Source organism: Colobus angolensis, unplaced genomic scaffold, assembly GCF_000951035.1.
Source record: "Colobus angolensis palliatus isolate OR3802 unplaced genomic scaffold, Cang.pa_1.0 Scaffold1, whole genome shotgun sequence".
Classification (NCBI taxonomy): domain Eukaryota; kingdom Metazoa; phylum Chordata; class Mammalia; order Primates; family Cercopithecidae; genus Colobus; species Colobus angolensis.
In genome coordinates this window covers 11,063,631-11,074,604 of record NW_012110918.1, presented here as the reverse complement: position 1 = coordinate 11,074,604, position 10,974 = coordinate 11,063,631, and the positions used below count along the sequence as shown (strand labels likewise).

The following is a 10,974-nucleotide window of genomic DNA, read 5'->3' as shown; positions in this document are numbered from 1 at the left end:
GGGATCCTGGGCCGTGGGCTACGCAGTCCGCCCTGTGCTGCCGGGAGGGGCGTTCCGGGCACGGGGGGAGCGGTCGAGGGCTGGAGACCCTAAAGGTGCCTCCTGTGGCCAGAGGGGAGCCTCCGGCGGGAGGCTCCTGCCCCCGCCCCGTAAGAGGAAAGCTCCAAAATGGAGCTTAGGAATTAGGAGTCTCGAGTGGGTAGGGCCGGGTTACAGCCACTCGGGAGCCGGTCCCACCAGTCTGTCCCGGGGAGAAGCTGGCCCGGGTCTGGGGGGCGGACAGGGCGCCTGCGTTCCTACCTACGCAGGCCGGCCCCATCCGGGGGATGCAGCGGCGGGTGTTCAGACCGAAGGACTGACTAGGCAAAAGCCAGAAAGAGAGGGTTGGGGAGAGGGCCTCGGAGCCCTGCTGGGGGCAGAGTCGCACCGCTTGGAGTTCCCAGCCTGGCCTTCACCCGGCATCTTGCTGGGCCAGCAGCGTCAGGCTGGTTTATTTAAGCAACCGTAACGTCCGCCCGCACACACCCTGCCCCAGTCCACTCCTGCCTCCCGCTGGGACTGGAGGGTGGGCGCTTTCCTGCTTCAGCTTCTCGCTCTTGTGTAATCCCACAAGCGAGGGGTTTCTAAACTGAGCAGCAGGTGCCTGGCTGATGCCCAGTCCCCGCCAGAAGCCGAGCCTGGTGGGCCGTCAGCCAACCACTGCACGCCACGGACCGCCCTGGAGTCCTGTCCGAGCGCCGTCAGCCCGGCCCAGGGCCGGCAGGACGGAACCCGCCCTGCGCTCCACACCTGAGGCCGCTCCCTTCGCCTCTTCTCCTCCCCAGGTGCTGTCCTTAGTCCTAGCCCAGTCAAGAGCTACCGGGGCTGGCTAGTCATGGGGGAGCCCAGTAGAGAGGAGTATAAAATCCAGTCCTTTGATGCAGAGACCCAGCAGCTGCTGAAGACAGCACTCAAAGGTGAGCACGGGACCCCTTCCTGAGCTGGGGTCAGGAGCCACAGAGAAGGGCCCCTTTAGGCAGCACCAGAGGCTGAGCCTGGTGAATGCCTCCACCCCTCCCCTCATTCTCTGGCGATAGGAGTCGGCAACGTAATTCTTGAACTGGAAGACAAGCTACATTGAGGCCATTATTTTGGAGTATGAATCCATCACCTCTCAGACTGTAAAGACTTTTTTTAAAGTTTAACCATAGGGCTAGGCGCAGTGGCTCATGCCTGTAGTTCCAGCACTTTGGAAAGCCAAGGTGGGCAGACTGCTTGAGTCCAGGAGTTCAAGACCAGTCTGGGAAACATGGTGTAAACCCCATCTCTACAAAATAAAAAAAAAAACTGAAAAATTAGCTGGGCATGGTGGCATGCACCTGTGGTCCCAGCTACTTAAGATGCTGAGGTGGGAGGATTGATTGAGCCTCGGGGGGTGAGGGTGCCATGAGCCATGATCCTGCCACTGCATTCCAGCCTGGCTAACAGAGCGAGACCCTGTCTCAACAACAACAAAAAAAGGTTTAATCATAAAAAAAAGAACACAGCTCCTGCCCTTGAAGCGCTTACATTTGAATTGCTCGTTTCTGTGCTGCCATAGCCCCGTCTCTTGAATGCACAGCTGCCTGCTTTGAGACAGATGGAGAATATTCCGTTTGCCAGAGGAGCTATAGTAATTGCCCTCGCCTGATGCCTTCCCGCTGTAACACACAGGACAGAAGTTTGTCTTCAACTACTAATTAGCAGCAGCCATCATGTGCCAAGCCGAGCCTGTTGGGAGGCCCTGTGTGGCCCTCTCTTGTCTGGAGTTTGCATGTGTGTAGTATAAGAACACTATTTCTGGCCAGGCGCGGTGGCTCCAGCCTGTAATCCCAGCACTCTGGGAGGCTGAGACGGGCGGATCACGAGGTCAGGAGATCGAGACCATCCTGGCTAACATGGTGAAACTCCGTCTCTACTAAAAAAAAAATACAAAAAAAGCTAGCCAGGCGAGGTGGCGGGCGCCTGTAGTCCCAGCTACTCGTGAGGCTGAGGCAGGAGAATGGCGTGAACCCGGGAGGCAGAACTTCCAGAGAGCCGAGATCCAGCCACTGCACTCCAGCCTGGGTGACAGAGCGAGACTCCGTTTTAAAAAAAAAAAAACAAAAACACTTTTTCTTGTGAAACTGCTGTTGGAGGCATGTCCTGGTTAGTATTCCTTCCTCAACCTAGTGCCAGGAAAAGATGTGTCTCCTGAGAAACTACATTCTTTCTTTGATTGGTTCCTACCAGCCACATAACCCTCCCCATTTTCTCTGACTGGGCAACCAGCAGACAGACAGCTAAAGCTGTTTGTTATGGTTACTGTCCTCTGTATGGTTTCTTTTCTCTTTTTTTTTTTTTGAGACAGTTTCTCTCTTGTTGCCCAGGCTGGAGTGCAATGGCACAATCTTGGCTCACGGCAACCTCTGCCTCCCAGGTTCAAGCAATTTTCCTGCCTCAGCCTCCCAAGTAGCTGGGGTTACAGGTGCCCGCCACCATGCCCAGCTAATTTTTTGTATTTTTGTAGAGACAGGATTTCACCATGTTGGCCAGGCTGGTCTCGACCTCCTGACCTCAGGTGATGCACCCGCCTCGGCCTCCCAAAGTGCTGGGATTATAGGCGTGAGTCACCACACCAGGCCCTTTGTATTATTTTTCTTTTTTTTTGAGACGGAGTGTTGCTTTGTCGCCCAGGCTGGAGTGCAATGGCATGATCTCGGTTCACTACAATCTCCGCCTCCCGAATTCAAGCGATTCTCCTGCCCCAGCCTCCCAAGTAGCTGGGATGACACGAGATGATGCACGAGCTGCCACACATGGCTAATTTTTGTATTTTTAGTAGAGATGGAGTTTCACTATGTTAGCCAGGCTGGTCTCAAAACTCCTGACCCCAGGTAATCCACCCACCTTGGTCTCCCAAAGTGTTGGGATTACAGGCGTGAGCCACCGAGCTCGGCTGTGATTTCTTATAAGTACCATGAGCTGATTGCACCACTGGAGTCACTGTCCTCTGTATGATTTCTGATCTCTTTCACTTCAAGCATATGAGAATGCTCTACTCTAAATATCTCAAGTTCTTAGAAGCAGGTGGAGGCAAATGTGATAAAGCAGCAGCTCTAGACTCCCCTCCTATCTCTACCCCTAGATCCGGGTGCTGTGGACTTGGAGAAAGTGGCCAATGTCATTGTGGACCATTCTCTGCAGGACTGTGTGTTCAGCAAGGAAGCGGGACGCATGTGCTACGCCATCATTCAGGTTGGGGGTTGGGAGAGTAAAGGAAGCTGCTTTGAGGAAGGTGCTTCAGGAGTGGGCAGAAGGCCTGGCCTGCAGGACAGAGATGCACAAGGTCTAGCTCAAAGGCATAGAGAGGCATAGGATGGGTGGGGTTGCAGGGGCACCGCCCCCCACCCTTCACCTTCCTCTCCCTGGCTCACAGGCAGAGAGTAAACAAGCAGGCCAGAGTGTCTTCCGGCGTGGACTCCTCAACCGGCTGCAGCAGGAGTACCAGGCTCGGGAGCAGCTGCGAGCACGCTCCCTGCAGGGCTGGGTCTGCTATGTCACCTTTATCTGCAACATCTTTGACTACCTGAGGGTGAGGCCCCGGCAGCCACCCTGGGAGGCGACATGGCCTGTCACCCGAGGCCCAGGTTGGACTGTTCCCCTTGGCCACTAAGCCTGGTGCTCTGACCCCTCCTCTCCCTCACAGGTGAACAACATGCCCATGATGGCCCTGGTGAACCCTGTCTATGACTGCCTCTTCCGGCTGGCCCAGCCAGACAGTTTGAACAAGGAGGAGGAGGTGGGTGGCCCCAGCCCAAGCACAGAAGGCTGTGGGATGGACAGTCTGGCTGAGCCGAGTGTCAGCTCACTGCTCACGGAGGCCTTTGAGGACTGTGTCACTTCTGGGGCAGGAGTGCGGGGGTGTTTAAGGCCTGTCAGAATTATAGAACAAGCTGCCAGGTCTGGAATTTATCCAATACAGACAGCAGCCAAAACCTACTGGCTCAGCAGCTTCCTTCTCAGTCAGAAAGCCAACCTCTGATGGCAGCTGTGCGAGCCATGGCTAGCTGTGGGTACAGATGGCCCCAAAGCCAAGCCAGGGTCAGGCAGTGTGAGGGAGGCAGGAGAGTAGGATGAAGAAGTGGTTTGGAGACAGGCTCGAGTGGAGCATGGCCAGACGAGGGACCTCAGGAAGTCCCGGAACTCATTTATTTCTGTGTAAGATGTGGAAGTCTGATAAGAGCCACTGAAAATGCTTGAGTAAGAGAATGATACCATCAGCACAGCACAGCTGGCTCCTGCAAAACTCTACTAACACTGCAGAGCTGTAAAACCAGTCAAATTCAGATCATTAGTGATAGCTCTGCTTCAATGGTAAAGAAGTACCCACTGGATGGTGAGGAGGGAGCAAGGGAATGAGTGTAAAGGCAAGGCACGGCACCTGGCACTTGGCAAATGCTGTGTGACAGGCTGGCCCTGCCCCAGTTCACTCATGTTACCCTCCCCCCCCCCCCCCCCCGCAGGTGGACTGTTTGGTGCTGCAGCTGCACCGGGTCGGGGAGCAGCTGGAGAAAATGAATGGGCAGCGTATGGATGAGCTCTTTGTGCTGATCCGGGATGGCTTCCTGCTCCCAACTGGCCTCAGCTCCCTGGCCCAGCTGCTGCTGCTGGAGATCATTGAGTTCCGGGCAGCTGGCTGGAAGACGACGCCAGCTGCTCACAAGTATTACTACAGCGAAGTCTCTGACTAGGCCTCCAGATCAGGGCTTCCTCACCAGCGCTGGCCTTTCTTCTACACACCTCTGAAACTGGCAGTGGAGTCTCTGCCTCACCCAAAGACTTTTCCCTTCCAGACTTTGAGCGTCTTCCCTTCTAGACTTTCCCATCTCCTGGTGAGATGTTTCCCACTTACGCCATGGTCCTGCCCTGAGCCCCTTTCCCCACCACCTTCCCACCAGGGCCAGGCAGAGAAGAGCAACTCCTAAGAGCCACTGCACTGTGTAACCATTAGTGCAGCTACTACCTTGGTGCCTCAGTTTACCCATCTGTAAAATGGGTAAGCATAGCCATTGGGATGCTTTGGGATGTCAAGGGGCGGAGGCAGAGCACAAGTCACACCAGAAACTGCTTTTTATACATTTTGTACAAGGACAACTCTGGAAGCAAGCCTATTTTCTCCAGCCAGTTTCAATGAATGCTGCACCACATGCTACACCAGTTCAGTGTGAGAATTTTCTAATAAATCTTTTCTAATACTAAAACTGCTTCCTTTTATATCCAAAGGTCCACCCCAAGCTAAGGGAAGAGAAGACAGCCCTGAGTTTCCTGGAGGAAATTCCCAAGTCAATGTGCTCCCTCTTTATAAGGAAATGGGGGCAGAGAGAGTAAGTTCCAGCCTCAAAGAAAGGATTCGCGGATAGTGAACATGCTGCTCCCTCTTTTTCATGAGGCCTGCCCACCCTTACAAAGGAACCACATCCCTAACCCACAGGGAGCTTTCAGCCTGGCAGTGGCTCACACTGTTTGCTGCGGCAGAGGGCCCTGGGCTCCTCCTGGAGACTCTACCACCAGCGGTAGTGGGCCAGGGCACGGTTGGCCTCTGCCATCTTGTGCATGTTATGCTTCCTCTTGATCACGGGGCCCTGGTTATGGAAAGCCTCCAGCAGCTCGTGTGACAGCTTCTCCGGCATCAGTGTCCGCCGGTGCTTGTTCTCCCGGCACTCAGTGATCATCCACTTCATGGCTAGGAAGCGGCGGCGCTTCTCGGGTAGGGGTACAGGGACCTGGGGAGACAGGACATAGGCAAGTTGGTCCAAGAGTCTGCGAGGGTTCGGGGCCTCCTGCCTCCCTGAATTCTAAGGAGTAGCCACATGTTCCCTCTGGACCAGCCCTGATCAGGCCTGGTGAGAAGGGCCTGTCTTTTCTTCTTTGAGCTTCCCTCACCTTCAGGTGACCCCAGTGCAGCAGACATAAGAGGTGTTCATTCAGCAAACACTCATTAAGCACTGGCCTCTGCAGGCACAGTGGCTCACACCTGTAATCCCAGCACTTTCAGAGGCCGAGGCAGGAGGATCGCTTGAGCCCAGGAGTTCAAGACCGGGCTGGTCAATATAACAAGACCTTGTCTCCATATATTAAAAAGAAAAAGAAGGCCAGGCGCGGTGGCGCACGCCTGTAATTCCAGCACTTTGGGAGGCCAAGGCAGGCGGATTACCTGAGGTCAGAAGTTCGAGACCAGTCTGGCCAACATGGTGAAACCTCGTCTCTACTAAAAATGCAAAAGTTAGCTGGGCGCGGTGGCAGGCGCCTGTAATCCCAGCTACTTGGGAGGCTGAGGTAGAACTGCTTGAACCCAGGAGACAGAGGTTGCAGTGAGCCAAGATTGCACCACTGCACTCCAGCCTGGCCAACAGAGCAAGACTTCATCTCAAAAACAAACAAACAAAAAAAGCAAAGCAAAGCACTGGCCATTTTCCCTCCTAAATGGTAGTCCTACCAAGTTGTTATAGGAACCAAATAGGAAAAGCCCCATTAGCTGGGGTGACTCTGCCTTAGACCATAGGTACCTAAAAACAAGACCCCTTCAGTCTTCAGACACAGCAAAACCCTCTACTAAAATACAAAAATACTCTACTAAAAATACAAAAAAATTAGCTTGGCATGGTGGCGGCCACCTGTAATCCCAGCTACTCGGGGTGGGCGGTGGGGGGTGGGGTGCAGGGGCTGAGACAGGAGAATCTCTTGAACCTGGCAGGCGGAGGCTGCAGTGAGCCGAGAGCTGAGATTACGCCACTGCATTCCAGTCTAGGCAAGAGTGAAACTCCATCTCAAAAAAAAAAAAAAACAGAAAGTTAAAAGAAAAACAAAAAGACCCTGTAAGAACAGTTAAAAGAAAAACAAAAAAACAAGACCCCCTGTCCAAAAATAATTTGCTAGGCCTTCACTATGTGTCAGTACCATGCCAGACACAAGAGTGCAGACAATAATGAAGGAGTCCCTACCCCATGGAGTTGATACTGAAAAAGGAGAACACAAGAAAACTCAGGACAATACAATATAATTAAATGCGATGAAAGAGGTACCTAGTAATGCTCAGCAAACACGGATGAAGCATCAGTTATGGGTCAAGCACTAAGGCAAACACTGGCATACAAAGATAGGATATGAACAGTCCCTCACCATGAGAATTTTACAGGTTAGGACACACAGGATGCTTGACAGAAGAAGGTAAAGGGAGGTGGGCTCCCAGATGTTATTTAGGTACTTTTTGCTCTCTTCCATCTTCTGCCTATAATTTTTCTGCTATAGGACTCAGACGAGTGGACCACGACAGTCTCAATCTTTTCTTTTTTTTTTTGAGACGGAGTATTGCTCTGTCGCCAGGCTGCAGTGCAATGGCATGATCTCGGTTCACCGCAACCTCCACTTCCTGGGTTCAAGCGATTCTCTAGCTTCAGCCTCCCAAGTAGCTGGGATTACAGACATGCGCCACCATGCCTGGCTAATTTTGTATTTTTAGTAGAAACAGGGTTTCTCCATGTTAGTCTCCAACTCCCAACCTCAGGTAATCCACCGGCCTTGGCCTCCCAAAGTGCTGGGATTATAGGTATGAGTCACCATGCCCAGCGTTTTTTTTTTTTCCTGAGACAAGCTTTCTCTTGCCCAGGCTGGAATGCAGGGGCGCAATCACAACTCACTGCAGCCTTGATCTCCTGGACTCAAGTGATCCTCCTACCTCAGCCTCCTGAGTAGTTGGGAGCACAGGTACACACCACCACAGCTGGCTAATTTTGTTTTTTTTTTTGTAGAGATGGGGTCTCCCTATGTCGCCCTGCTGGTCTCTAACTTCTGAGCTCAAGCTATCCTGCATTAGGCTCCCAAAGTGCTGAGATTACAGGTGCAACCCCACTGCACAAGCTAGAAAGCTATCAATCTTGACCCAACTCCCAAGTATCACCTATCTTGTTTCACATGTGAGGGGTCCTGCTTTCTTGCCCTGGCCATTCATTCACCTGGTAGAAACGGCCTCCCTTGAGGATGGGTACCAGCCCAATCATAGGCTCACAGTTTTTCAGTGCTTGGTGGAAGATGGTGTAGGGGTTGCGTTCGATGGTTGCCTGTTCCTCTGCAGAAGCGGAATGGTACTTCTCAAACTGCTTCCTTTTCACAGCTTCCAGAGTCTGCAAAAGAATACAGTGGAAGAGGCTGCCCCAGGCTCCCTAAAGGGTTTACTCAGCCAAGCTAGTACCTTGTCCTTTACTCCCATCTTCCGGTTCTCCTATGGCAATGCAGCTCCTCTCACAGCACATCCAAAACAAAGTTTTTTGTTTTGTTTTTTTTTTGAGATGGAGTCTTGCTCTGTCGCCCAGGCTGGAGTGCAGTGGCTGGATCTCAGCTCACTGCAAGCTCCACCTCCCAGGTTTACGCCATTCTCCTGCCTCAGCCTCCCGAGTAGCTGGGACTATAGGCGCCCACCACCTCGCCCGGCTAGTTTTTTTTGTATTTTTTTAGTAGAGACGGGGTTTCACCGTGTTAGCCAGGATGGTCTTGATCTCCTGACCTCGTGATCCGCCCATCTCGGCCTCCCAAAGTGCTGGGATTACAGGCTTGAGCCACCGCGCCTGGCCCCAAAACAAAGTTTTTAAGTGCCTCCCCCTTTGCTAGACTAGGACAAAAAGAGTGGACTGAGATTTGTGGCGTCGGTGGAGGGAGAGTGAGGTGGGGAATGGCAGTTGTTTTATTTTTTTTTTAATTGTGTGTTTATTTCCGAAACACCAAGGAATGGCAGTTGTTGACTCCTACAGGGCTTCATTAAAGCCCGTACATATGCAGGGAAATTAATCTTAATAATAGGTATATGAATCCATTTCCTCTTAAGCTACACTGAAAGTACCAAGTACAAGGCTATGGGGTGGGGGGCAAAAGAAAGATGACTGAGGAGGGAGGTGCTGTTTACCTGAGTCACGAGGGATCTGGCCAGTACTTTGTTTCCTCCTTTCATCATCATGTTGGTGAATTTACTTCAAAGAGAAAAGCAACATGTTTAGCTCTCCAAGGCTGTATCTCCAGTAACAAATGTTTGTTTCCATCTAACCTGATGACTGGGTCTTCAAACACAGAACTTGTTTTCCCTGCTGGAGCAGCTTTGATGAGCTGAGTCTTCTTGAGCTCCCGATCATACTTCTCCTCCTCAGTTAGCTCCTCCACAGGCTTGCGATAATATTCCTTGTCAATCAAGGGATCTTTGAATTCAGGACTATAGCGGCTCCACCTCACCTGAGTTAGCCTAGGAGGGGGAAGAGGAGGAGACAGGCAAAAGCTGACTCCACAAGCGAGTAGGTTTGACTTAACAATAGGCACGGCTGCCAACGTGCCGACGAGGGAGAGCGGCGCGGAGACCGCGAGCTAAAACTGAGCCACAATTCAGGCACTTGTCCCAAGAAGTAAGAGGGCATCCTTCAAGCAGATGGGTAAAGTCTCCTCCTGGTCAAGTGCTAACGGTAAGGATGGGCTTGGCGCCTACACACCCCTCCCAATTCACAGGCGATCCCAGCTCTGAGCTCTTTAGCTGAACCGCACTTTCAGTTCCGCGTTAGACCCTAGATCAGCCAGACCGCTTAGGCGAGAGGTAGTCACTAAACCTTCAGATTGGCCCAGGGTCACGCAGCTAACTTAGAAGCTTGAATGCAGATACTCCGGCCCCCAGGGCAATGCTCTCTCCAGGACCCCACGCGGCCTGCCTGTGGCCCCCTTCCTTCCTCGCAGGTCCCTTCGTGTAGAACCAAGCGGCACCCCCCGCTGCCCACCGCCCTCTCACCGTGGAAGCTTCAAGGGAGCGCGCCGCACGCCCAACGCCAGGCCCGACCATCCTCGGGCAACCTTCACTACGGGGGCAGCCATCTTGGCTGGCCACGAGGACCCCACAAGGACTGCCCTCGGCGCGCCTGAGCGAGTGACGCGAAACGGGTGACAAAGACTCCTTAGGGTCCTAAATCTGCGTTTCTCTCCACTGATCTGGACGTTAGAGTTTCTCACTCCGGGGTCCAAAGGGAAGAGCCAAAAGGAAGCACTTGCCCTCCCAATATCTGTCGCAGTCTGGCGCGGCCCTCGGTGACGGCACTCACTCCTCTCAGGCCCCCATGCAAGCCCCGCCCCGTCTCAGCTCGTGCAGACTCTCGCGAGTTTTGAGGCCGCGGGGCCGGCCCGGGCGGCTGCAATATGGCGGAGGCGGAAGGGGAGAGCCTGGAGTCCTGGCTGAGTGAGTAGCCGCGGCCGGTTCTGCCTGCCCTCGAGCTGCTGGGCTGCCCCTCTCTTTACCCCCACGTCCCCTCCCCGGGCTCTACGGCTTCACCTCTTAGCAGCCCACGCCCGGGCTCGCCCTCGCCGCGAGCAGCATGCGATCACGCCCCTTCCCTATCAGGGCGCCGGGGCCCCAGCCGGGCCCCCGCTTCCCTAGCTGCGGCTCGTCCTCTTGCTCTGGCGCGCGGCGGCGTGAACTCGGGGTCCCGTCGGGCACCGTAGGCTCGGGGGAAGGTGACAGTCACGATCTTAGGGCTGACATGCATCGGCGCTTTGGGGAGATTGTGGTGGGGTCGCCGCCCGGCGGTGACTCCAGGATCCTAGCGCCCCAATTCCTGACTAAGGGAAAAGCTTCGGATTGGGGCTGAATCTCCGATAGTGGTGGGTGCTGCCGACTGTGTTCAGTCGCCAGGCAGCTTCAGAATTGTGACCATGTGTTGGAGAAGTGACGGCTTCGCTCAGGCAGAATGCTTGAAGTGAGAATAATACTCCAAAAAGAGCGACGATAGAGAACAGAGAGCTCTACCTTTTTCCTGCAGTGACCACAGAAGCATGGTGAAATCGGTATCGAGCACTCCTCCCCCGCCCCGCACACATACTTATACCCCTTTGAACATCCTAACGAGTCAGTGTTGATAGCCTATTCTGAGTAAGGCTGAGGAGCACAGTCTGAAA

The 10,974-nt window shown here is 53.6% G+C and overlaps 4 protein-coding genes across 14 annotated transcripts in view; 2 read left to right on the top strand and 2 right to left on the bottom strand.

Annotated features, from left to right (window-relative positions):
• Positions 1–876, bottom strand: part of LOC105505199 (collagen alpha-2(XI) chain-like) — a 7,285-nt gene extending 6,409 nt beyond the window's left edge. Inside the window, 2 exon segments of the mRNA XM_011933023.1 lie at positions 215–359; positions 860–876. Coding sequence (XP_011788413.1) covers positions 215–359; positions 860–876 — 162 coding nt within the window.
• On the top strand, positions 41–5,261 carry MIF4GD (MIF4G domain containing). 5 transcript variants are annotated; one of them, XM_011943760.1, is made up of 6 exons: positions 332–956; positions 1,580–1,699; positions 3,146–3,255; positions 3,437–3,592; positions 3,707–3,799; positions 4,524–5,261. In XM_011943760.1, the coding sequence occupies exons 1-6, from the start codon at positions 875–877 to the stop codon at positions 4,749–4,751; spliced, it is 789 nt and encodes a 262-aa protein (XP_011799150.1). In that variant the 5' UTR covers positions 332–874; the 3' UTR covers positions 4,752–5,261. The 5 variants fall into 5 exon arrangements, with proteins under 5 accessions (XP_011799453.1, XP_011799319.1, XP_011799150.1 ...); XM_011943839.1 differs by having other exon boundaries at positions 660–956; positions 1,601–1,699; XM_011944063.1 differs by lacking the exon at positions 1,580–1,699 and having other exon boundaries at positions 41–956.
• Positions 5,126–10,127, bottom strand: MRPS7 (mitochondrial ribosomal protein S7). Of its 2 annotated transcripts, XM_011944210.1 has the most exons (6): positions 9,818–10,127; positions 9,095–9,286; positions 8,957–9,020; positions 8,013–8,180; positions 5,519–5,783; positions 5,126–5,295 (listed from the first exon to the last, which is right to left on the bottom strand). In XM_011944210.1, exons 1-5 carry the CDS (start codon positions 9,898–9,900, stop codon positions 5,562–5,564), a joined length of 729 nt encoding a protein of 242 aa, XP_011799600.1. In that variant the 5' UTR covers positions 9,901–10,127; the 3' UTR covers positions 5,126–5,295; positions 5,519–5,561. The 2 variants fall into 2 exon arrangements, with proteins under 2 accessions (XP_011799600.1, XP_011799538.1); XM_011944148.1 differs by having other exon boundaries at positions 5,126–5,783.
• The window catches only part of GGA3 (golgi-associated, gamma adaptin ear containing, ARF binding protein 3), a 20,265-nt gene continuing 18,679 nt past the window's right edge, over positions 9,389–10,974 (top strand). For 3 of the 6 annotated variants that reach the window (XM_011944647.1, XM_011944437.1, XM_011944576.1), the window contains exon 1: positions 10,140–10,258. Coding sequence is in view for 4 of the 6 variants with exons in the window: in XM_011944437.1 (XP_011799827.1) it covers positions 10,219–10,258 (40 nt within the window). In the remaining 2 variants the exon portion in view is untranslated. Of the gene's footprint in view, positions 9,501–9,996; positions 10,259–10,974 lie in introns of those variants that run through there. The other 3 variants (XM_011944509.1, XM_011944371.1, XM_011944304.1) reach the window with 2 other exon arrangements.